The sequence below is a fragment of the Corvus kubaryi genome, unplaced genomic scaffold (assembly GCF_017639235.1).
Source record: "Corvus kubaryi isolate FWS band 111438036 unplaced genomic scaffold, C.kubaryi_AGA036_p1.0 66, whole genome shotgun sequence".
Classification (NCBI taxonomy): domain Eukaryota; kingdom Metazoa; phylum Chordata; class Aves; order Passeriformes; family Corvidae; genus Corvus; species Corvus kubaryi.
In genome coordinates, this window is record NW_024582054.1 from 1,710,467 (window position 1) to 1,736,990 (window position 26,524).

At 39.4% G+C, this 26,524-nt stretch overlaps 1 protein-coding gene across 9 annotated transcripts in view; it reads left to right on the forward strand.

Annotated features, from left to right (window-relative positions):
* DPF3 (double PHD fingers 3) overlaps positions 1–26,524 on the forward strand; it is a 193,974-nt gene that overhangs the window by 116,677 nt on the left and 50,773 nt on the right. For 4 of the 9 annotated variants that reach the window (XR_006019280.1, XM_042047292.1, XM_042047285.1 and 1 more), the window contains exons 4-9: positions 4,455–4,582; positions 8,486–8,581; positions 9,610–9,648; positions 13,270–13,348; positions 13,652–13,693; positions 24,325–24,462. Coding sequence is in view for 6 of the 9 variants with exons in the window: in XM_042047292.1 (XP_041903226.1) it covers positions 4,455–4,582; positions 8,486–8,581; positions 9,610–9,648; positions 13,270–13,348; positions 13,652–13,693; positions 24,325–24,462 (522 nt within the window). In the remaining 3 variants the exon portion in view is untranslated. The remainder of the gene's footprint in view (positions 1–4,454; positions 4,583–8,485; positions 8,582–9,609; positions 9,649–13,269; positions 13,349–13,651; positions 13,694–24,324; positions 24,463–26,524) is intronic. The other 5 variants (XR_006019281.1, XM_042047289.1, XR_006019282.1 and 2 more) reach the window with 3 other exon arrangements.

Sequence of the window (26,524 nt, forward strand, 5' to 3'; positions counted from 1 at the left end):
GATACAAAACAGAAATTACAAAGAATTTAGAAAAATTAGTGGGTAGCAAATGCTATTACCTATATTTAAAAAGTATTTGGATGTGATTCAAAGATTTAAAGACACATAAATTCTACATGAACATCTGAGAAATTGATTGAAACAGTTATTAGATATAAGCAGTAAAGCACCTGGGAAATGATGATATAGGAGGTTCTAACCAACTACATTTTTTCCTACCAAGGAAAAGCATGCCTCACTACTTTCTTAAAATTCTTTACATGATATGTAAAGAGCTAATAGGTAGGCAGGTTGACAATTTTCCTAAACTTTCTGAAGACCTTTGGTATGTCTCCAAAGAGAAACAAAGAATTGTCTTGGATCAACACTTTTAGAATAAAAGATAGTGGAAGAAAGAACTTTCATTATAGATTAAGGCTTACAGCTGGTGCATCAAGGTTTAGTGCTTGGTCCACTGGTGTGTAATACAGTAATGAACAAGCTGCAGAGTGGGAATACCTTGTCAACTACAAAGATTTGCACATAATATGAAGTTATTTAGAGCAATCATGTCTGGGAAGGTCTGTGGAAAGCACCTTGGGGAGATATGAATGTGCTTGGGGCGTGGGCAGAGGGATGGGCATTTTAATATGGTACCTGTGTGTTTGAATGTATTCCTTATGGGAAGTTCTTGTCCCCATTACAAGATTCCTAGTTCTTCTGCTTAGTAAGTAACTGGGACATTGAAAGACACAGCCTGAGGAGTAATCTAAAGAATATTGTAATTAATTTGTTTAAATGGGGGATGTGGTTTCGTCTGAGAATACCAGATGCAGTACAGGTCCATCTTGGGAAGACTGGTGTATAATAAAAGGAAGTTCAGAGAGGTTTGTCAGGACCATATGGAAAGCTTCCCACAGCAGAATAACAGAAAAGATTGTGACAGTTTATCCTTGAAAGGAGAGGAATAAAAAGAAATTACAAACATTTTGGTCAAGAACTTCTATTTTCCCCAGAAAGAACAAGGGGGCTGGCAATAAATAAACACTCCTTCTTTCAAACCATAGTTTAACTGTTGAACTCAATCGGGTGGGAAAACATCAAGGGTAAAAGTGTATCAAAATTCAGAAAGGGCTGGGCTGTTCTGTGTATTTTCACAAGAGCCAGATTCAAGATAACTGGAAGGGATGCTGCATTTATCTCTCAGGATGCAATGCAGTATTAGTGTAGGTAAGTTTTTTGCATTTCTCTCGTGACAGACATTCACAGCTTCTTCTGCAACATGTGAGGTGACTGCACAGTGTGGCATGACCAATATCAAAGCAGAGGCAAGCACGGGGTCACAGCTTAATTCCTTAAACCCAGAAGAGTCTCCCTCTGGCCTTGTTTGAAGCTTCAGGCACTGGCTGGCACCTTTATAAGCAGGACAGTGAGTGGAACAGACCGCACCTTACTTCCAAACAGCAGTTCTCATAGTCTGGGGAAGGCCTTGATCTTTCACATGAAAACTACATTTCAGTTTTTGAGTTGGCTCCTCAGTTTTCTTTAGAGTACTGGCATAAGAGAAAAGATACTTTTTTTGCTTTTGTGGGAAAATCATGGATAGTTAAATAGGAAAGAGAAAATAAGGGATTTAGTGAAATGAATTTAATGATCCCTTATAGTGTTTAACTATTTCTGTAGGTGAACTGAACTATCTTTTAGATTTTTGAAGACTTTCATCTCTGGGGATTCAAAAACTTGTTTGGAAACATAATTTCCTGTCTTTATTACTGTATCCTTTACAGACTAGCCATCTTCCAGGAAGGATTGAATTAATGACAGTGATTGAATTCATTACAAGGGGTTGTCTTTGGACCTCTGAAGTTTTTATACTGTAAACTCTACATTCCAGATAAGACAGAGTATGCCATTTCCCCCTTTTTAGAGCTATTTAAGAATTAAAGTGGGTTCAGAGAAGCTACCAGTGGAGAAGAAAGTGAAGGAGTTGAATGGCAGTCAGCTTAGTGAGCAAATGGGAGACAGACACTGGGTTTATTTTCGCTGGATTCCCAGCTCACTAACGTAACTTCTTGGTGACTCAGTCTCCCCATCAGTAAAGTGTGAATAAAAATATTACCTTACAACGCCTTGTCAGTGGAATGTTAAATTTAGTAATTAGGAAATGCTCTGAGAGTTTTGGATGAAAAGTCCTCCTGGAGTGTTGTTGTTGGGAAGTAGCAGTGCCACACAGAACAAACATGCCTATTAAAGACAGCTGCCTGTTTTGACCTTAAAACCTACCTTTCCCTCTTTTCAAACTTCATGTTCGATATATCTGGAACAAATGGGGAGTAGTTCTACCTTCATATATGTTCTACTTATCCCTCATCCTTTCCTTGCTCATTTCCTTTTCTAATGCATTCATTTGCTGAATGTATTGGTATCCAGAGACATACATAGCTTGTCACAGTGAAGACATGTTTGTTTCCAATGCCCTTGAGCTTCCTTGAAGCTTCTTCGCTTGCTGAATGTATGATGACCCCTTGGGTTTTGCAGTCCCACAAGGTTCTAAATACAGAGCAAATGCCCTTTTGCACCCAAGCACAGGACTTTGAACCCAAGCCAAGCCCAAATCCAGAGATGATTATGGAGGTTTCTTCATGACTTCAGATCCAAGTGTTGGGATTTGCACATAAATCAAGTCAAAAATCCCTTCTTTCTATTGAAATGTCTGGATCCAGAGGGAGGTACTAGGAGTTCATACAGGGAAATTCAATCTGTGGGACTCTCTTTTGACTCTTCTGTCTTTTTTATAGCTCAAGCAAGGGAGAAGTTGGGGACGGGGCCATAATGGGGTGGGTATGCCAAACTTAATGGTGGAAACAGAGGCCTGATTGAATAGAGCTCCTTGTGATGAGAAGGGGGATCAATTCACAGTTGACCCCATCCCATTGTGTGGGTTGTTCTGGGAGTTTCCTTTAAAATCCCAGTGGTTTGATTTTTCTGCATGGTTTGTACCCAGCCTTTCCCTCCATGAATAGAATAGCTTTTCCTGGAATTTTTGCTGGATTTTCTGTGGTTATTGGCTAAGCAATGCTCTCTCACTTCAGAAGACCGGAGTAAGCATGCTGTGGAAGTACTGATTGGAGACCCTGAATCATTTGCTAGCTTAAAGTTGGACACAACTGACCCCAAGAAGCAGATTATACTTTACTGTCCCAGGTGCAAGTACTCATTCATTATTTGTTTTTCAGGAGTGATTTGGGACTTTAAAAACACATGAATTTCTGCCCTGCAGAATTTACAAATCATGGTGATAGAAATGCAGGGAGCTTCAGGCAGACTGAGGAACAAAACACAATTCTAAAGCATAAGAAGTAGACAGGACTCTGAAATACAGACACCAGATGCTGATTTGTAAGCGTCGTTCTTGTATATTTATTACTTTTAAATATACTGGTCTAGAGAAAGGAATTCATTTTAGAAGGGAAGGAGTACTTAAGAAATCCATACCTGGCACTGTCAGGTAAAGACATGTGCAGGATGTTTCCCTGCCACAGGGTTGCTCTAAATGAGCCCCTGTATGAGTGGCATAGAGGCTAGGATCTACAAGGAAAACTGGATTATTGCCCAGGTATATTTTAACATCTTGCTAAAGTTAACGTGCCGTGTTTGCCTGTCTGCTGCACTGCCTCATAATCTAGTAGAAGCATTTGAAAGGGGAATCAGGGTCTGTTCCTTCACTTCTCCAGCAAGTTGCATCAAACTTCCTCATAAATCCATACTGTCTTTGGAGCTCTGTCCCCAGCCTGTTCCTGAGCCAGCCTGTGGCTCTTCCTGCAGTGACTGGGCGTCATCCCATTTTATAGGTAAGATTCTGCACTCATAACTGTGTTTCTTTGCTGGTATTGGCCAGCTGGAGCCAAGTGGAGATTTTATCTAGTCAACATTACATGAAAATTCAAGACATGTCCCTTTTTTTTTCAACATAAGGTCTCAGCGTTGGCCCCCCACACAAGCTTTCTGTTTTCCCACATGTGGAACATGCCCTGGTGTAGGAGAATGAGGATTGAAGCTGTACTATTTAAACTGTGCCAGATGCTAAATTGCATTAAGCTACTTTTCTTCTTCAGGAGATCAGATTCTTCATATTTGTTATTTCGGTATCTTAAGAAGTTCTGTTTTTGTTCTTTATTTGAAGCAAAGAGAGTTTACGCAAAGGAGAAGGATTTTTCCCCCATTTATTTCCTCCTGATAAAATATATCCAGCGTTTTTTTCTGCAAGCAAGCACAGCAATTGAAAAGATACCAGGTTTTCAGTAAGATAGAAATTAATCATATATGGAGTTCCTTAGTGGTTAAATGAACTTGAAGAGCTCTCCTTTAAGACAGAAACAAGTTTGAAAGTCTGTTCATCATCTGCTTGACATCTCTGTCCTTCTTCCTGTTAGCTCTTTGGGGAAGACACACAGTGAGTGTGTTTTGTTTTTCAGAAGTTGATCTGCCTCTGAAAAAAGATGGGTTCACCTCAGAAAGTACAACTCTGGAAGCCTTGCTGCGTGGAGAGGGAATAGAGAAAAAAACAGACACTAAAGAGGAAGACACTATACAAGAAATCCAGGTAAAGGAGAGCCCCATGCCCTGACATCAGGGCTGGATTTTACAATTTGTCTCTAAGTCTAGGAGTCTTTTGTCCTGTGGCAGAACAGTGCATCTGTTGATAGCTGTGTCATTCTACTGCCAAAATGTTATCAAACCTTTGTGCTACACTGTGATGCTCAAAATGATGTCAGTATCTCACATGCTTCTCCTGTCACAAGAATCTCTGTTGTTTGACTGTGTTCTGCACAGGTCCTGTGTTGGAATTTATTTTGCAGCACTATGAGATAATTACGTAAAAATCTGAGAAGCTGAGGTGGATCCCAACTATAAACTGAATTTTAGTGACTCATATTTGAAGTGAGTTTGGACATGGATTTCAAATTGGATTCACATCTGCCATGGACAAAAACACGTCATTGCCTTACCTGTTTTGTTGTTTGTGTTTTGGTGGTTTTTTTTTAATAGTAGGTAGCCTTCTGGAAGTATACAAGAAAAACCACTTAAAAAATTGTAATTTTAAATATCTCAGTTATTATAAGTGATGCAGTATGAGAAATATTGCCTCTTCACATGCATTATGGTTTGAAAGTTATTTGTCAAGATTCTATTTCATCCTTCAACAATTAAAAGCCAAAATACAATTATAGGTCTGTTATAGAAGCAATTCTGCTAATATAAAGGGTTCTTCTGTAAGTCCATGTCACTTTTAAAACATCTTAAATCACTAGGAAAGTGGGCCTCTCCCACAGCAGCACATCTTTGGTGATGCTAAAACACCGTTGTGCCATGAGTCTTTTTAGGGATTGTTAGTGAGAATTATTAGCGATGTGTCAAACTTGGTAATTTTGGCTGAGATACAAAATGTTGCATCTATACCTAAAAGTAGTAAAAATTTGAGGGGTCAGTCCCATGCCAAATGAAACAGAAAAACATAGGCATCAAATCTGTATTACCTGGAGTTCAGTTCTACTGCTCTATTTGTTAGAAATTTCACACAGGTAAAGGCAGCAAAATTTGGTTTCCCACTCCCAGTCACACAGGTAAAAGAGCACCATCAAGGAGGAAGCATCCCATGCTCATGGATTGGGGAAAAGCTTTGCATTAGAACTGCTCTGTGTTTGCTTTTTCAGTAGTAAATCTGGGTCTATGAAGCTGAGAGCTCTTGCTAAAGGTCTGTTTTTACTTGCTTCCAAGGTCACCAGAAGTCATGGTGCAGCATCCTTATGAAATTGACAAGTGCCTTTGAATGTTGCTGTGTGATCTGAGCTCCCAAATTATCCCCAGCAGCAGTCAGAGGAAAGAGACCTCAGAGATGTTGGAACTGACATAAATCCAGGCTTTGCAGAGCAGGGAGGGGGTGCAAAAAAATAGAACAAATTTTCAGCTAAACTGCTGTAGCTGTGACCTGTCACCTGGATGCTGGTTTCCTCAGAACAGATGCAAAAGGCATGTCTTGCTGCTTTATTTTATGCAAGCACAGCTTATCTGGATTCAGTCTGTAGAACAATGATTGCCAAAGCCTTCACTAGTAGGCAGCTTTCAGTGTGTACTTTGGCACCTGGCAGCTAGACTGTACCAGATCAAAATCACAGTCAGTGCCTTTATCAGTACGACAAATAAGAGAATGCAAATCTCTCTTTTGTTCCTTTGCATACTTGTCTGTGCTGTAGCTCTAAAGGGCCCAGCCTCAAGAGTGCTGAGAGTGAGCAGGTGGGATACACATAATTGTAATTCCCACCTCAGTCCCAGCCACTTGCCACCCTCCCAAATTCATCGTGTCTGTCAGGAGAAGATGACTTGGTGCTTGGCTGCACCAAAGCACATAGGGCTGGGAAACTGTTTTAGAAAAACATAATAGGAAAAGAAAAGTTACTCTGCTAAAACATCTAAGGGCTCCCCTGCTAAATAGATGCAGGCATTGGACCCTGCTCTACAGTTGGTATGAAACAGGGTTGATGATTTTGCCCTATGGTAAATTGGTATTGAATGTGTGTCTCCATTGTTTGATGGAGAAGAGTTAGAGTAGCCTTCTGACCATGCAGCAGAAAGGTTATGCCCCTTCTATCAAGGATTAAAGTCATTACTCTGGCAGTGTCACCAAATTCACACTTGGTTACATATTATCTATTTCCTAAATCGGTGCTTCAATTTTAAAGGAAGAAAGTGGTTTGTAATATTTCTCTTAATTCTTGTGTAGTATCATTGTTGTAAATTAGCTCCTTTCCCTCCCACATACAATGTGGTTGCCCCTGTTTTGAGGTTTTTTTTGAGATATTTAAGATACGAAACAATGTAAAAATACAGACTCATGTCAGTAAGTTTGCTTATGTTCTTACATACATCCTTACATTTCTTACAGTCTCCTCATGTACAATATTTTTCAAGCACTTCAGTCCTATGAAGTCAATTAATGTATGCAGTTGTATGAATTTTGAAGAAACATTTTATGTGTGCAGAACTGGAACCTGCTTAACTTTTACACCCTCTAGTATTTAGTACTCCAGTATTATGTGAATTTGTATTTCATGATAGTTGGAGGTCATTAATAACCTTCTCATATTCAAAAATAGAAGGAGCAAAAATTAGATGAAGACTTGATCCTCTGTCATGTGCTACAACTTGTTTGTAATGCACTGACCAGTATTAGTCATGGAAATTTAGCTGATAAAATAAGAATAAACTTTTGTAACTGGTCTTCTAAATACAGGCTTTTTGAAATGTGAAATTTCTGTTGTATTCTTTCCCACAAATTCAGAATTTGGTGCTTGAGGTATGTTGAAAGAAGAGAAAGAAACTGATTTGCTCCTGTTCTCCCTCTGCTGGCTCTCAGATAGCTTTTAAGTAGAAATTAGAGAGAAGGGGCAAATAGAGTAAGACTGAAAACCTTCCCATCAGTTTAATGTCACTGATTTGAATCTGCATCGTGGCTGTAGTTTAAATGAATGTTGGCATGGCAAAGGTAAGTTAGTGATTCCAGATTAGTCCCTTGCAAAATGGCCCAGCACCATAAATGGCAGGAGTGGCTTGGACCAATTTCTGTATTTCTAGCAGACATGCCAAGAGTTGGGGAAATTTCAATGGGACTTCTTCCCACATTAGTGTTGTGATGATTTGTCTGGCCTTTTTTCGTGTGATGTCTGACTTGTGCATGTTTTCATGCAGGACAGCCAGCCTGCGTTTGGTTCTATAGAGGTTACATTTCAAAAGATAGAGTTAAAAGGATTGAAATTCCCTGGCCCAGGCATCTCACAGTTATGTGAGCTGATGAAGTATTGTTCCTAATAAATAATTAGTTGAATGAATTATTGCTGTTGGTGCTGTTAACCTCAATGAGACCTGTAATTCCTCACCATTCTCATGCAACAAACCTCCTGCTTCCAGATTAGAGTTGTACCTGTGGTGCAAGCCCTGAAAGACATGGCTTTCTAGATCCATTCTGGAATGTATGGAGGAATTTTCTCTATTTTTGCTAAAGAAAGAAGATTGTGAGCTACCAAGGAGAAAACCACTGATTTTTGTATTCTTAAAGTGCACGCTCAACATTAGAAGAAAACAAAACAATTTAGGTTGCAACAAATGAAAATAAAAAACCAAGTCAAACAAATTCCCACACAGGGCCTGAATTTTGCATACTAATACTTGTGTTGTCTTGGAATATTGGTGCTCAGTGATGCCACTATTTTTTCTTAGGGACCTTTTTATCATAGCTGACTTATACCAGTGGTATTTTTTAGTAGGAATTCCCTGGAGATATTAGGGTGGAAAAGAAAACAAATTTTGCTTTAGTAGAGAGAAGCAGGGGTACTGGGATCTGATTTGGCTTTGTATCAACTGTAATAATCCACAGTCACTTTGGTAAACAGTAGCTGGTTTTATGTGTCCTTTTTTCTTCTAACCATTCCTGTTTATTGTTCAACCACAGAGGGTTTTAGAAAATGATGAAAATGCAGATGAAGTGAATGAGGAAGAAGACTTGGAAGAAGATATTCCAAAACGAAAGAACAGGCCTAGAGGACGGGTAAGTGGAGAGTATATTGGAATGGAAAGGAAGGAAGCAAACCTCTGCTTTCTAGTGTATATTTCTTATGTGTATTATGTATGCAAAGTCTTTATCCATGAATATATGATAGTGATAAAACCACAGGTAATTTTCAGTGATATGTAATAGCTTTTTAATATTTTTCAGTTTATTTTTGTGAATTGCCATGAAACAAAAGACTATTTTGAGAGCAAAAATTTGGGGTAAATTTATTTTAGTGTTGTATTTACAATTGTAATGTAAACTGTAGTAATTATGATGACATCCTGTTATTACAACGCTTCTTAAAACAACATTTACTAATTACAGAAAAGCAGCAAATTCAGTTGTGACAGCCAAAAAAGTATTAATAAAAGTAACTTGAACTGTGTTAATAAGTTTTTCAGCTTTCTCCAGGGTAGCATTTTGTGGCTGACGCTGGCTCTCTTGGGCCCATGGCAAATCTTCCATTTGCTTAAAAAGGGCAATATTTTATCCTTAGGGGACTCTGTGTCCCTTCTCTTACCTAAGATGTCTTCACAATTCATCAACGTACCAGTTAAGTAATGAGGCCAACATTTTAAACTTGGAATCAACATTTTCAATTGTGGGCCTGTAAGGTAGGCATCTAAATAAACGTGAACACAATTCTCAGAAGTTTAGAGCATTTTCATCTCTCTTTGGCTCCAGTGGATGCTGCAGGGGCACAGGAGCTCTAGAAGTACCTTTTGATGTGTTTATAGAAGTCAAGCAAGAGGGGCCACATTTTAGGCCAAATGAGCAGAATATAATAGCTTTTGAATAAGAGACATGAAACCACATTGAATACTTGCAATGTACTTATGCATCAGACCCTCTCTTTTTGTTTCTTCTGTTGTTGTGTTGTTTCAGTTTTCTGCTCCTCTTTATTTTGGAGCGTAAGTCCTTTAATATAAGATCAAGCACTTTAATAATTGGATAAGTATATATTTCACCTTCCTTATTCTCAAAATCACCTGAACCAGTTTCTTTCTTTCTTTCTTTCTTAGCCAAAGACCCCCACCTGGAAAAAAATTTTCCAGAAAAATGTAAGTTTCAGAAAATTTGTATGAACCAGTAACCAAAACCAGGAGATAGAATCAATATATGCACACAAGCTTAACTGTAGCAATCAACTAATATCCCAGGCTAACAACTCTTTTCTAATAAGTTGCTCTCACATAAATTGCACATGCTGGTTAGGGTGAGTGAAAGGGAGTGGATAGCTAAAAGAGATATACTGCTCTGGAGAAGGGAATTTGGTGTATTCGTATGTCCCAGACCTGTACAAACAAAATCCTGAAGTTAGTGTTATGTGCAAGATTTTGCTTCCCTGTTCAGGAAAATGTTCAGGAAAATGTTCCAGAATTTTTTCTCTGTTACTGTAGGGAAAGGAGCTGGAGGATACTAGGTGTCCCATTCATTTTGAAGCATACATTTGTTTTATTTTCTGCCCTGGAACTGGCCCCCTATTAAGTACAGGAGAAGCAGGATCTCTTGCCTTTTTCTTCCAACTCACTCCTGCTCTGCTAGTGCACTGGCTTCTTTCAGTGCAAAAAAGAGAAGTCCGAATAGTGCCAAATACTTCGAGCAATTTTTAGTTTTATTTGATGGCATCAATAATCAAAGTAAAATTGGTGGTAGAAATTAGGATTACAAAATTAGGGCCAGGTTATCTAGCTGTTGAAAACTGGTAAACCTGAATTGCATCTGGTCACAAGTGTTTTGCCAGTTTTCTAAAGGCAGCCCTTTTCTAACTTAAGCCTGACCCAGTATAGGGAATCGAGGCTAAGGATTTGAAATTAGGGGACATGAAACCTGGGCAGCTCTTTGTTTCTGGGAAGGACTTGGTTAGGGTATTTTTAGAGGGCAGAAGAGGGGAAGGACATGCATAGGAAACTAGATCCTGTGGAGTGTGACCTTTGGGGATTCAGAGAAAGGAGTGAGAAGGACTGACAGCATAAATGCAGGATTAATGCAACAGAATTACTGCTCTGGACTTTCCAAATTGCACATGCCTCTTCCTTTCCCTACAGCATGATTTATTTTTAATCCTGGACTCTCCATCTGTCCCTTTGGCTACTCTCTCTGGCTGCTTCAGGGCTGCTTCAAGGTTGCTGGGCCATGGCTTCCAGGCCTCTCATGTCAAGTCTCGTAGTCTTTGCTGCATCCTGTCAGGAGAATAAAGGCAGTCAAGGATGACTGAATTCAACAGCCTGGAGTGCAGACAGCAAGCATGGGGCATTCAGTTTAGTGCCTCTGGTGCAGTTGCTTGGTTTCCTTTCCCCTCAAGGCTAGCCCTGAAATCATGGGGGCATGGGAAGGACACTGAAGGCTGAAGAGGTAGATTTACAGAAGGAAATTTTTAGTGTCTTTGCTGGACAGGGACAATGTGGTAGGAGCTGAGCAGGGTAGTTTGCTAGGAGATATGAGATGTTCGCAGCTGCACCTGTACGGATTGTCTGCTCATCAGCTGGATATCCCGTGGGACAATTTCAAAAGCACCAAAGACATTTGGGAACCCAAGTCCCATTGAAAGTCATTGACTTGAAAAATCTCTGCCTCTGTGTTCATTGCATGAAAAAGTGTATCTGACATGTGGTCATGCCATGAATGCTGTGCCCCTGCATTTCTGTAGAGAACAGTCTGAAGGGAAACAGTTGGCTGTAAGACTAGCAAAATTCTGAGCAACAAACCTTAAATTACTATCGTATTCTGAAACGTACCTATGTAAAAATACTACTTTCTTACTCAACAGGTATGTTCCCAGTGTGTGAATAGAGTCAGAGCTACTGACTACTGACAAATATAAGACTTTACATCTTTTTCATAGTTCTGAGAAGCCAATGCAGCTGGTAGGATAGGGAAATTAGATCCTAATCCCAGTACCAGCAGAAATATTTGTAAGGGCCAATCACTTGTCTGTGTGAAGACTCCCTGATGAATTGAGGGTTGTGGAGGAGCTGCCATGGACTGAAATTCAGCTTGCAGCACGTCTTGCAGTAGTGAGGGGAGAAAGGAACTAGCTTGGGATTGATTTCATTGCCCAGAGGGGGTTTACAGAGCTGGCAGTCAGAGAGAAAATACTGCAGACTAGTAAGATGATTTTATGTGATATGGTCAGTAAAGAAGCTTCCACCAAACAATTGCTGCTGAGGCCATTTCTAGGGGGAAACTGCTTTTCAGTTCACCCTTACAAATCTTGCTCTGCACATGTGTGCTGGACTGCACAGAGGTCTTTGCAGAAGGCAGAGTTATCCTTGTCCTACCTAATAGTGTTTACCCCATCCAGATAGCTGCAAATCCATGTCTTTCCTTTGGGACTGTGTTAAGAGCTAGACCTGAGCAATCCCAGGGAAATAACATGTGAAATTTTTTAAGTCCCTGTTTTGACAGACTTTGTCAGGCCAGCGTAAAACTGTTCCTTATTACTTCTCTTTAGATATCCAGTGGAACACAGCTCTAATCGTGCTAGTTCTGTTCCAAATTCATAGAAGAGGGATGGAGTTTCTATGGCCCCTTTATGTCTGGGTGCAAATATTCTCAGGATTTCTACACCTTCTTCAGCTTTACCTAACAAAGCTCTGTCCCTTTCTTATTTTCACATGCAAAAGCTTGCAGGATTTGAGTCAGGTGGCCTTGTCTAGAGTGAGAAATATGAACAGTTTAATAAGAGGAGCAGCAGAAGCAATTCTGTTGTTTTTATCCAGGAATAGAGTAGCTAGCAGAATTAATAAAGGACTATTTAGCCATCCACCCGTGATCACTTCCTCAAACAAAGATCAAGTCTAAAATTATTGTCATTTACAGGCTGTACATTAGTGAACATAAAAGAATTGAAGGCCTTGGCTCAGTTCCCAGTTCCACATCACAACTCCACTGATGGACAGATATGAGCTGTCCCCTTGTTGGCATCTCAGCTGAGAAGGGTCAGGATCAAGTAGTTTTGATGCTGAATTCCACTCTCACCCCCTGGAGCTCAAGACAGAGCAGTCTGTGCTGTGGAGAAACAGAGCTTTTCAGTTTCTATAGCTGCCAGTTCGGTCCATTGTAGGAACACAGAACTGCAGAGAGACCTTTCTGGGTAATTTCTGTTATTGCAGGTAGCCACATTATCTAATCTTTTCCCCTAACTGACCAAAGCTCTATTTTATAATTACCCATGGTATCTTTGTCCCAGTAGGCCATTTCAAAACATTGCTTTTCAGCTAGAAAACAAAACAAAACAACACAAACAACGCCCCTTTGAAAATATTGAAGGAAATAATTTGACCTCTCTTTTATTTGGGGCCTGTTTTCTGGCTGATTTAATGTTTGTATTTATCCTTTAACACCTGTTCATCTATTCATTCATATTCATATTCAGTTCAGCAAGGTGTTTGAACATCTTCAGAAATAAATGTGTGACGATACTTGACTGAATATGTGCTGGCAGTGACCTACTGCTATGGATGAACAGTCTGAGCTGTCTGTGGAGAGGATCTCCATTGCATTACAAGGTCCATTAACACAGTGCACATCTTAGGAGAAGGGTCAAGACCACTTTGAGAAACCTGTATGGAAGCTGAGGATTTGTTTAGTTTATACTGCACATTTTTCATAGGAGGGTGTGGGGCACAAGGAGACCTGAGGGGTAGTGGAATGATGCTAACATCCTCTTGTCCTTGCAGGCTCGGGGATCTGGAGGTGGCAGGAGACGGAATGATGCTGCCTCCCAGGATGATCATGACAAACCCTATGTTTGTGACAGTAAGTAGCAACCAGACAGCTTATTCTGCTTCCAGCCTGGTCCTACCAGCTCAGTGGACTCAGGGCTTCATATATTACAGCAAAATATTCTGCTGCTCTCTGACTTGCATGTTTGCCACCTGCTGCTGCTGCTCTTGGTGTTTTTGCATGAGGGAAATAAAATTAAGTCCTCAGCAAGACTCCACTTTCCTTTGCCCTCTAATAAATAATCTCTTATATTTTCTTTCTCTTTTTCTGGCTTCTCTGCCTTTTGTCTTCTTTTCCCCCATGTAAGTTTCACCCTCTATTTCTTCTCTGTTTCAGATAGTTACAAACAAAAGCATAACTCAAAAATCTCCGACAAAGGTACTTCACCCTTGTTGTATCTCTTGATATATTTGGTGATTCTCTTCCCTTCAATCCTTTTAAAATCTCACTGGGCCAAATTCTGAAGGTCTTATCCCTCACCAGAAAGTACTCTTGTAGCATCATCAAAAGTTGAGTCCTTCTAAGAAACAAATAACATCTTGAATGCTTTGTTTTGATAGATATTCCCTTTGAATACAGCCCTGCTGTTTGGCATCTTGCAGTTGGACTGCAGTGAAGTAACGCCTTGTCTGAACAGAAAAACTATACTACAGCCCAGCACCAACACTGAAGGAGGATACCAGAGTTCTAGTATGAGGGAGGAGTCCAATATTTGTTACACAATGGTTTGGGGTTTTTTGCAGTCTAGTCCTTGATGCTTTCCTTCTTCTTTTGATATTCTTTTTTGCTTCACTATGTCATTTCTGTGAAGGGCACTTATCTTACCCACATGTTTTTGAGGAATCCCATCTTAAGGCTTACTGTAGAGTATACATACAATTTTAATTTGTGCTACCAGGTGCCTTCTAGCCTGTAAAACAATAACCTAACAAAAGTTAATAGAAGTAGGAGAATAGCAGGTCTTCACTTCTGTGATCCAAAACTAGTGGTTTTGAGGACAACTAGAACCCCCTTTTTCTACTATTTTTCTATCTTGCAACGTTACTGACCTTAATAGAATAACCTTTACTATAACAATCTATGGGGGTATTTTCTGCTGATTTTTAAAAACATGAGGACATAGGGAGCATGCATGGTAAATAAGAACTGTATTCCATGTGATGAAATCATATTCTTGTATGGTGAGACCAGGTGACTGTACATGACCAGAAACGGAAAGACTTGCATATGAATGGGACACGACACATGATAGAAACATGGTCAAGGAGGAAGAGCCCTTTAAGATGTGAAGAGTCAGAAGATTTATGCTGTGGTTAAATAGCAGTCCTAGTATGCTGGAAGAACTAAAATGTGTCTTCTAAGGCTTCTCTGAGAGCCCAGGATGTATCTTGCTGAAATCCACAGGTTTCCTTTGCTGGTATATGCATATCTTTCTTTATCTCTTCCCTGGAACATCCTTCTAAATCCAAGGATGCTTGCCAGTGGTAGTCATTTTGAACATAATGACTCTTTATTGTCTGATCTTGCATTGCTTTTGGATTTTACTGAGCACTCACAACATGCATAGTAGTGATTTGCACAGAGTAGATTAAACATCAAAGATATCAAAGCAGGCAGCAGAGATCTGGCCTAAAGTCAAGACTCTTGTACATTGTTGTATTGACAGATTTTTGCCTTGGCTTACATTTTGGAGCATAAATTTCACCTTTGGTTTCAGAAATATAAACTTCCTTATTTCATTTGGCTGACACCTTTCACTTTTAGGAAACTTACAGTTACAGGTGAGTCATAAGGAATTTTGGAATCCAGACTTTGCACGGTGACTTCTCCTTTTCCCTTGTATATAGCTGAGAAAAGGGTTATATGATAGCAGAACTCTTTTATCTGACTTTAGAGCAGAAGGGAAGAACTGTCCCAGTTTTAATGTCATCATCCAGAAGTAATATCCTGCCCTTGTTAACTTTCTATAGAAACATTACATAAAATTAATTATGAGTAATTGGCTTATTATCCTGCTTGGGTGGATTTCTTGGATTAATTTTTTTCTTTGAAATTATTTGCTGAATATTTTTATAGATAAAAATCTAATTGTGATAGATTAGAAATTGGTTTGCAGTACTCCCTCTGCAGATGTTTTGGGCAGATAGGTTTGTTTTACATGGAAACATGCAGGTGAAACACAGTGAATGTATTTCCTGTTTGGGAAAGCATTATTACCTCAATCACATTATTGGTATGAATAATTACCTTAATGGGTCAACAGTTTGCTTTTTCTGTAGTTTATTTAATTTGCCTCCAGGTTGCTTTTTCTGCAAGTATTCTGATATTCGAGTTTTGAAAATGACCACAGAGAAGAAAGTATAAACATAGCTAAACCAAATTAATTTTCTTATAAAACTGCAAGGGCACAAAAAATGATTTGTGGTCAAGAACTACTTTGCTCTTTTATCATATTTACACAGTCATATTTATGGGAAACAAGAATATATAAACAGATTTCATCAGTAATAAAAAGGTTATAGGAAAAAAACTAGGCTGTGTGTCAGTATGATGATGCAAGGGTGATGCCCAGCTGGCGCTGCCCCTTGTGTTGGAAAACAGCAATGTAATCTCTGAAAAGACCTGCCTTTTTCTGTAAGAGGCATTCAGACATACATCAGTATTAAACTTGGTCCCAGTATTAAAACTGACTGGAAACATGCAATTTCAATGTGGCAAAGGTTTTCAAAGCTCAAAATGTTTTGTCATCCTGTGTTTTTAAGATGAGGTGGTTGGATGCCTGTTTTGTGGAATGAAATATTCTGAAATAGTTCCGCTGGTTTTATTGAGCATATACTGTATCAGAAGTTCAGAATAAAATGTTTGACCAAAACATCAATAAAATCGCTAGGATAATCATGAAATGCATTGTTTCATCAAATCACCAAGTAGAAAAGTTGTTGGTCAGATTTTCAAGCAGTTGCACTGGATAGTGTTGTGCCTTGAGCTCCCTTGGGATAGCTTCAACAATGACAGTGGCAGGGAAGACTGGCGTGAGATGGCTATAGGCTGGAAATGGTATTGTAGCCAAATGGCTCGGCAGCTGTATGTGTGCAGTCCCAAACATAGCTTGAGCAGCTGGCTAGGATATGGAGCAGGTGCCTCAACAAAAAGTGGAAAGTAGGGCTTAAAGACTAATGCAAAGCCTCTGATATCAAGCAAGTGGAAGATCAACCACCACCACTGTCCATGATGAACTGGGCATGTGATTTTTAAAGGAGGGACAGAGTGAACAAATGAATGAATACCTACATGTTTAATAAGAATTGATGTTATGCCCCTGTCAAATATTCAGCTGGGGAACCATTATTTCTACCAAGCAGTCTTCTTAAAAATCCTTCTACTATTTTAATAGTGTTTATTATATATTATTTACTACTTTATAAAAAGAAAAACCTTCTCTGAAGTTTTATCTAGAAACTTGTATTCTGGTTTAAAAGTTGCAATCAGTTGTAGCACCTGAGTTCCATGACTCCAAATGTCTACTTCCTTTAGCCAGAAAAGTTAGTTTGTGCTGAATCTCTGCAAGACACTAACTTTCCTGCTGCCTCTCCTCACTTGTATGCTTTTATTCTTCTCTTCTTCTCAAGCTCCCATGGAGGCATGGGACTACGTACATAGTTCCACCTTTGTTTTCTGTTCCTCTATGGAAGATTTCCCTTGCCCACCTCTAAAAGGAATTTTTTCTTTCTTTTCCTTTTACCAATGTGTACTTGTCTCCTTTTAGTTTTATTCCCATATAAACTCCTAATATAAGTAGCAACTTATATTTGTACCATATCCTTTTTTTGTAGTCCCTCTGAGACTGAACTATGCATTTAGATCCATTCCTTGCGCAAAATGAGAATTGACTGAAACCTTCCTAAGATCTCTGCTGGATCAGTGACTAACGCCACATTGTATGAACCCAGAGACACTGATCTTGTAGTGTTTTGTAGAAGCTGATTCTTTTGTCAAGAACTTAATTTTAAGGTTTCTCTAGTTATTTAACCTACATTTTCTCTGCTGAAGTCCAAGAGTAGCAGTCCTTGCACTGTTCTCAAGAGATAACAATGTCTTCTATGTCTGTAAACAGTTACTGGGACTTCTTTCTGCTGAGTTTTCTTCAGCTCTTTTACTAAGCTTGTTTCTTTTACTTTGAAAAACTCCAAATGGCCTTTTAAAAGTAGTAGTGACCACAACTAAGTTCAGCGTGCTATTCTGAGGATAGAAACATTTCTGAAGATGAGTGGTTGATACATTTACATGTACTTACAGTCACTTTTAGAAATCGGATTTATGCAACTTGCTCTGATATGTATCCATGAGAGGCACAGGGATGGCTGACCTAACAGGTTATTTAGCAAACCCTTCATCAGTGCAAGATGAACAGCTGGAGCTCCTCTCCAGTGCTGTGTCCTGTTTCAGTGGCAAAGGAGCTTTCGTCCTTGTCCACCATGTGAGTTCATATGTAATATACCATTTGCTTCTTGTTCCTTCCCTGTTCAATCTGTTTCTACTCAGGCAGGTTATCTATCACATTTAGTTTCTTCAATATACTGCTTTGTCCTGTTTATACTGTGTTTTATTTATTTATATTAGACGTCATACTAATATTTACTAATTACATTGCTGTTTAAAATAATTCTTTGATAATGAATCTCATATGATATATTTTTGTTATTTTTCCAATATTTTTATCGACAGTCCATTCTCTGCATGTTTGATTCTTTCACTCTCTATTTCACCCTTCAAATTAATGATAAAACCAGAGGCAAGCATTGGGTTCAAACAGGACTCTTTCAGGTGCTTGAAGAAGCAGAAAGATGCCTTCTGAAAGTTTAAAAAAATTAGGCTCCTAATTCTCACTGATTTCAGCTGAAGGTAAAACTAAACTGTTTCCTTGAATATCAGATTAAATGCCTATCTGCTTGTGTTCTGTTTGTTGTGCCTACAAATCATATAAAGCTTGGAGCTTAAGTGAACACTTTGAACATGTCTTTGAATTACTAATAATCATTCAGAACATGGATTTGCTTTTAAAAACGCTTGACCCTACATCCAAATCACTATAGCTTGAAATACCCTCCTGCTTTTTCATTATTTTGAGATTAACTTTTTCTTCCCCATTCCCTTTCTCTTCTAACCATATTGTAAGTTCTGCCAACAAAAGGCTGGAGCCTTCACATAGCTTTAGTGATTTAACATGAACAGATTTCACTGAGTTTCAATTGGTACTGAGAATCTCTCTCTTTTAGTTTCCTTAGAAAATCCCAGTTAAATGTTATATTGTTCTAGCATGACTTGCCAAATGCAAGTCCTTGAGGCCTATTCTTTGGGAACTATTTCATTGTATTTGTTCAAAAAATGACGGCCCTAGTAATTTCCTTGCTAACTTCACCTTGTCTTCTTCGTCATCTCCTTGAAACGGTCCTGATCCTGTCATACATATTAGCAAGCATCTCACTGATTCTCTGAAAGTTTTGCTGGAATACAAAAGGCCTACCAGATAAATCCTGATTTAACTTGATTTTTACCAGTTCTCTGAGACTCAATCTCTTGTCTTAATTCTGGCAGATACTATGAACAAGACCAACACTACTAACTGCTGCTGCTTAGGGCAGATTTTTGGTTAAATATCACAATTACAAGCTGATTTGAAAATGCTTTGATTATAGCATTATATTTTTACATGCTTCTCATAAATCTCTGGCATGACTTTTAAAGTGTCCCTTTAAACTATTAGTAGTTTAAGCCCTAAATCATCTTCTGGTATTATCCTTTCTAGTGAATCCCTAAGTAGATAAGCAATAAGATCTAGAATAAGATGCTTGTTCAGATGAACTCAACAAACAACTCTCCCACCATAGCTGCTATACTTGTCATCCATTGACTACATTATTGGTAGAAAAGACAAGATTAGAGAGGTAAGGACACTTAAAAAAAAATCTTTTAAAATACTCAATAACACAAATGTGGAGTAGAGCACATGGTAAGAAGGGAACAGAGTTGACTCTGATAGTTGAACATTTTCTACTCATGTAGGATAGTTGTTTGCTCCTGCTAGCGAGCCATTTGTTGAAATGTGCACAGGTGTACTGTTGAGCTGTGTATGTTTTGCACTGGGGTTCAAAGTTACTGTGATCTTAATACAGCAGGTAGATTCTGGGACTTGTCCTCTGGGGGCACTGAAACAAGGACTATTTACCTCCCTATTCTACCTACAGAAAATTCCCTATGGAATGGGTTACTAAATAGCTGCTCTCATACTACAAGTGTATAGTGTGACAGTACTGATCAAAGAGGGATGAATGTAATGTCTTTCTATCAGTGGAGGTCAAAATGCACTGTTAATGTTTGAGATCTCTAGATGTGCCAGAGTGCATATACAACTGTAACAGGGGAGAATATATTACCAAACCAGTGCAAAACAAGGACAGTTTTTAATTTTTTTTTTTTTTTTGAGTGGAGTGAATGGTAGGACAGGAAGGTAACTTTGAGGAATGACTGCCTGCCAGAAGTTAACTCAAGATTTAGTATTTGACATAGCACAGCTGAGAAGAAAGAACAGGAGGCAACAGAGAAAAGCAAAGAAAGACAATGAGGGGGACAAAATTTAGTGACCAAAAAAAAAAAAAAGCAGCATGTACTCCTCCAGTTTCCTGTTTCCACTAAAAACATGGATTGTTTCCTTCTGTCTCATACTGATGACAGATTGTGCAAAATGTATGTGGAGAGCTGGCTGGAACATAGCTCACAGGCTGCCAAGGACCAAATGTGTAACTATTTCAAAATGACAGCAACACAGCCATTAGATATTTGATGAGGAGGTCTTTTAAGTCATAGGTTTCAAATCCCCTTTTTAACAGGGGAAGTATTTTATATTAATTTTACTCATTGAGAAACATAGAGTGAGAATTTGCTTATCCAAAGGATTGCAGGGTGCTACAGCCCAGAACTTAGAAGAGAGCTCTCTTTTATGAAACACTCAATGCTTGCATTTATACTGTTCCCCCCCGCCCATAATGCAGTTGTGTAACATCTTCGTATCAGTCTTCAAATTTGAAGGAAAATAAGGTTCATCATAGGAGACTGTCTGGTGGTCTCATAAAACAATCCTTCTTCCCCATTTGTGACATTTGGTCCGCACTGCTGTATTATTGCCTACTTACCCAGCTTGTTCCTAAGGGAGCAATCACATCAGCTCATAGGAAAAATACATCCTTTGAATGCAGGAGGAATTGGAGTGGGTTACGTTCTACAAACTCCCACTGTTTTCATTGAGCTTGGCTACCTAATTAAAGATCAAGTCAACTTCCCAGTGTTGAGATTCAGGATGAAATCTACCACATGCAAGGATGATGAGCCTATCCAGCAAGGAAAATTGAAGATAAAAAAGTCAAAGCTGCTGAAAGGAAGGCCACTCGGCAAAGTTCATGAAAGGCACACTTTCACTTGCTATGTGTGAGCTGCACGGCATTAAAAACTAATCGACAGCATGCATTTCAGACTGGAAGAACCAGTCCTCATTATGCTTTTGTCAGCTCTGAGAATGAGAAAGATGTGGTGTAAGCACTGGTGTGGATGCTGGAACTCATGGATTCCAGTCCTGGTAATGAAAAAAGATCACTGTGTGGGCAACTCAGCCCCTCTGCAGTTCTCTTTTTTCAGAACCGAAATGAGATAGTATTTCCCACTCAGGAATGTGGAGGAAGATTAATTAGTGTTTGAAAAGCCAGTCTGCAGTGGGAAGAGTTATATAAGAGCTAAGTGTTTATTGATGATCACCCTTTTATAGAAACTACTTCTTAGCACAGTGATACGGTCGATTAATAAAATGTGCTCTTACCTGGAAAACAAGAGATTAGGGTGAATTCAGGAAGATTCAATGTGTTGGAGAAACCATGAAGTTCTGATTTAGCTTTCATTCTAGCAAAGTCTCACTGAAGCCAATGGTTCTTTTGCCTGACTAATATCATGACCCTTTCCCCTCTGCAAGCATCTAATTTGTTTGAGGAACATGAACTCTCTCCAGTTTCAATTCATGGCATTGCTTCAGACTTTTTTCATGACAGAACATGAATGTGAAAAATGGAAAAATCTAGACACCAATAAAAAGGGCTGCTGGAACTGCAAATCTTTGGTCCTACAAAGGATCTGCTGGGACCATATAAACAAAACTCCTTTGCCTCAGTTCTGATTATAAAGTCCTCCAAATCAATTTCTCACAAGGCATGTGTCACATTGCTGTCACCCTTGAAGGCCACCTGGAAGTCCTCACAATGGGAAGGACTCAGCTGCAGAATTACTACTGGCTCAGCTTATATCAATACTTGCTTTTTCCTGGCGAGGTGATACTTTTTTGCTGAAGAAGGATGAGTCTGAAGACCCATCTGATTTCCTATGTCATCCTAAACTCCATAGCTAAAATCCCTGCAGGATCCTGTATGGAATGGAGTAAACACCACAGTTTTGGGACTTGTTGTTGCAGGGAATGCAAGTTTCCTTTTGGGCATTGATCATCTGATAGTGTTCTGGAAATAATTTGACAGGAGTCTTTGAGCAGTATTGGTAATTCATAGCAATAGAATTATTTTTTAACATTCTTCTTCAAACACACAAAAGTAAGTGGGATAGAGTAGGATACTTGATGAGCTGATCCAGCTCATCTAGCAGATGGTCAATCTGCTAGAAATGTAAATCTCTTTCTCCATTCTAAGAAACACTGCAACATTTATGTAATTAGAGGAGGTTACCATTCTGAAAGAATTTAAGCAGTGAGCTCTCTCTGGGTTGATGATTACTTAAGTGTTATGCTTCTTCTACTATTCAAAACATGGGGAAAGTCATACAAAACTGCGGATATCTTGTTGTTTTGACTCTTGTTCAGACTCTGTTCCGCTGCTTGTCCTTTGCCCTGCAGGACCACAGAGAAGGAGGAGTAGTTTTCCCCTCCAGAATGCACTGGAAGAAAACAAGGATGGTACTAGAAGAAGGGAGACTGAACTGATGTTTTGTGGAGAGCATGCATCTAACAACAGTCTAGTTCTTCAAAATGTCTGGCAATGGAGTTAGGTTTACATAGGAAAAATGAAGGCAGATGCTTCAAAGAATGGATATGCATATCTAAATGAGTATTTTATTTCTCTCAACATTGCCTCTTCCCTCCTGCAGGAGGTCTCATTTCTAAACCAAGGCCATTCAAAGACTTAAAAAATCTGTAACTGAGGACAGGACATATTACATTTCAAAAAAACTTCTATCTTGTTATGATGAGTCTGTGATCATAACCTTGCACAATGAAGAAAACTGGGATAAAAGTACCTAATATTCCACATCACTCATACATATCATGAGCTTGTTTTACATGTTTCTAACAAAGTATTTTCCTTGAGGGAGTTTGTAAATCAGCTAGAAGAGATTGAGAATGAAATATGTTATTGTACTAGGCTTTGATTTACAATTTTCTATAATCTGTTCCAAAATGTGGAACATCAATTGGCATTTTCTGACTAGTAGCAGAAAGGTATAAAATTTGACATTTTATTTATATGTAAATGAATAAATGGGGTGAGAGGGTTGGTTGGTTTTTTTTGGTTTGGTTTGGTTTTTTTGTTTGGTTGGTTTTGGTTTTTTGTTTGTTTGTTTTGTTGTTGTTGTTACTTTTTGTTGTGTGGTTGTTTTTTTTTTTTTTTTTTTTTTTAATTTTTTAAAAATTTATTTGTGGAGTCTTTGACATTCCCAGACCCAGGTACCTGGAGAATGGGGAGTCAAGTATCTATATATATTACAGGATACATACTGGGGCCTGTAACACCATTAAGTTTTTAGGAGTGGATGGTCACTTACCCCTCGGAGATCCTTTTCAGGGGGGTCTAAAAACAGGATTCTGTTCTCTCTTCTGGCACCATTGCCTTTGGCCTTCTAAACAAGCTATGCAGGACAGACTACTGGACGTGACATTTATTCCTGTGTGAAATCCTTGAGGTTAATTAAGGTAATAAAGTGACTATAAATGTCTCTGGGAGTAAAAACTTGCAGGAAGGGCATTAAGCTTTTTGTCTTTGTTTTCTAATCTTTTAAAATGGTAATATTTGTATTTGGTAGACAAAATAGCTGTATAAAAGAAAATGGACATTCAGAGAATGCTTTGAATATGAAAAGTGATTACTTTTTGAGACAATAACATGAATTAAAAACTATATAGAAAATCAATTCATATGTAATGAATCTTATGCTGTTGCCTGCCCTTGCTGTACACTCCCTGTGAAGTGTAGACCTTTCATCATCCTAAGTTGTTTGATTCTGTCCTTAATATCTGTTGACTTAGTCCTAAAATAAATGGAAGTTCAGAAGCAGGATTCTCTGTCACACATTCTATTATTTATTGGGGTGCTGAATATGAAGTTTACCTGGGCAAATAAGTATCACTACCACATGTTTTTTTAGCAAGAAACTGTGAATTATTTCCATCTCCTTGTCTTAACTAGGAATCTGCGAATACAGCTATTTATTAACCTTTTAGAGAAAGTCTTTTAAAAAATCCCAGCTGTTTCCTTTTTTTTTCAGAGATCAGTAATGAAGAAAATGTCCTTTCTTCTCAGTCTTGTTTCCATTGCTGTGCATTGTGCAGCACCACCATTGGAACTGGCATTTCATTTAATTTTATATGCAGTCTTGTTAGTAGTCTTAGCAGAGAGGATTAGGGCTCTGTGATCTGGAGGGACTGAATGTGCACTTGCTTAGGCCTGTGGGAAGGACTGCTGGCAGCGTGGTGGGAAGAAAGCTTGTTTGGGGACCAGCAGCTGCAGGGCTGCCCTCCGTCACCTTTCCCCAGTGCCGGTTGGAAGGGTTTTGGGCAGGCGCATGGAGTGTGTGGTGCCATTCTCAGGGGAAAAGGGAGCATTATTTGAGAGGATGCTGCTGTGGTTGTTGATCACACTGATGTTTCCATTCTCTCTTCCCCTCCCTCATATTTCCTTTCCATCCAGTCTGTGGCAAGCGTTACAAGAACAGGCCTGGGCTGAGCTACCACTATGCTCACACTCACCTTGCCAGTGAAGAGGGTGATGAAGCCCGTGAGCAGGAGACCCGCTCTTCCCCTGTCCACCGAAATGAAAACCACAAACGTGAGTAGGATTTTCCCTTTGCCTTTGAGATCCTTTCCAGGGGTGTTGCCTTCACCCTGTCTTTGCCTTGTGGAGGCTGGTGTTATTGCCTGACTCAGTTGTGAGTGATTGGGCCCTGGATGCTTGGAGCTAATCAGCCACAGCTCACACGGGTGCTGGCTCAGCTAGTCAGAAATTCATTTCAAACCCAGCATTATCTCTGCAGCAAGTCACTTTTCCATTACTGCTCCTGTGGGGAGGAAGTGGCAAGGAGAGGGGGGAAAATAAGAGATGCCCAACCTGCCCATCATCAAGCAGCCTCCCAGTGGCTCTTAGGGATGTCAAGGAAATACAAGTCCAGTAGTTTCAGGGGGCTGTCTTTGTTTTGCCTTTAAATAAGAGATATGTGTCAATATCTCAGTTTTTCAGTATGAAAATAACAGCACCTTTCTCCCTTATACCTTCACCTGCTGCACAAACAGCTTACCTTCAACTTTGCTAAAAGCTGCTTCTTAGTTACAGTTTGACAAAAGCTATGAAAACACATTAGTACTGATCTGCAGGGAGAAGAGCTGGAACATGAGGGGAGAATGTATCTCAATTCCCCACACTGGTACAACGCTGAAAGAAATCTTAGTGGTCTGAATTCTTACATGATGAATCACATATACTCAGTGTGAGCATAAGGTCCATCACCCTGTTTGATTGTCCTTTCTGTGCTCCTTAGGCACAGAACAGAAAGGCAAGGAGGCTGTGTTATATTACTGATTTTTGCAAGTCTCTAATTCCCTTTTTCTCAGTTTTCCAGAGTTCAATACTATGTGATGTTTGCTGTGACTTTGGGATTTGTGTAGATAGCTTTGTTTGCTTTCAAAAAGTTGTTTTGGATCATCATGTGATCTGTGTTATTTTAGTTCAAAGTAATAAAGCAATAAAATGCTTATGGGGAAAAATATGCAGGAAAACACTTTGTAATACCTTATGAACTGCAAGAAATATGGAAGTAGGAAAACATTTTCTTTCTAAGCAGGATAATTGATAATTGTCCCCAGGGAGGTGTAGGAGGGGGTTTCCTTCCTCCAAAGCATCTGCTACTAGCCACTGTCTGAGCTTGAAGGACTGTTTAGTGTGATCCCATTTGGCATGCCCTATGTTTCTGTCGCTTTTATGCTCTACCTTTTAGTTATCATGTTTTGTAGATTTGTAGCAAAAGTAATTTTGACTCCTCCAGCTGTTGATAAACTCAAACTGTCAATGCACTAAGAGTGACTGCTTGGGCAGGCAGGGGAATGTCAGTGTTCAGCCAGTAGCTTTTGTTTACTTAGCATTTACATCAGCTTTGGGGTTTTTTTGTTTGTTTGTTTGGTTGGTTGGTTGGTTGTTTTTTTCCTGTGCCTGCAGTAGTCAGTAATAGTTGCATACCTGAGAGGCATATTGCCATCTGTATTAAATTGATACCTTGCAATAGATGCCCAAAAAAAGAAAGGTAGTGTCCTCTGCCCTGAATTCAGTTTGACATAGGTGCCAAGAGGTTTCCGTTCTTGTGTCTCTGGTGCTTAGGAAATGATAGAAGTTAGCAAGAGGAAGAAATGGAAAAGCTATGGTAAGGTTAGGAGCAGCTGACTTTGGCCCAGGATAAAAAAGGTGTGTTCTACACTGTAGGAAGGAGTAGCATGAGAGCTGCTTGGGCTTGTGCTCCCACAGAGCTCCTAAGGGGTGCATGTGGCAAAGGGAAGTTGCTGATGCACAGATGCACAAGCAGGCAGAAGTTTAGAATCGTTGGGGTAAACCTCTTTGATGCCCAGATTCCTGAGTGGAAATAATAACCTGCCAGGAGCCAGTGAGGTATGGGCAACAGCGTGCAAATGTGCAGATCAGCCTTGGGGAAAGTCCCAGATGCTGGAAGGTAACCGTCCCAAATGGCTTAGCTGTTTCAGTGGCTGTTTGCTCCTTTTTGCCTCTTTGTTTACAGCCTTGAGCTCAGATCTTGCATCTTGGCTCTTTCACTTGGCAATATTTAATTTATGCTGCCATTCATCTTCCATGTGAATGCTAATTGTCCACATTGCTAATGTGCAGTCAT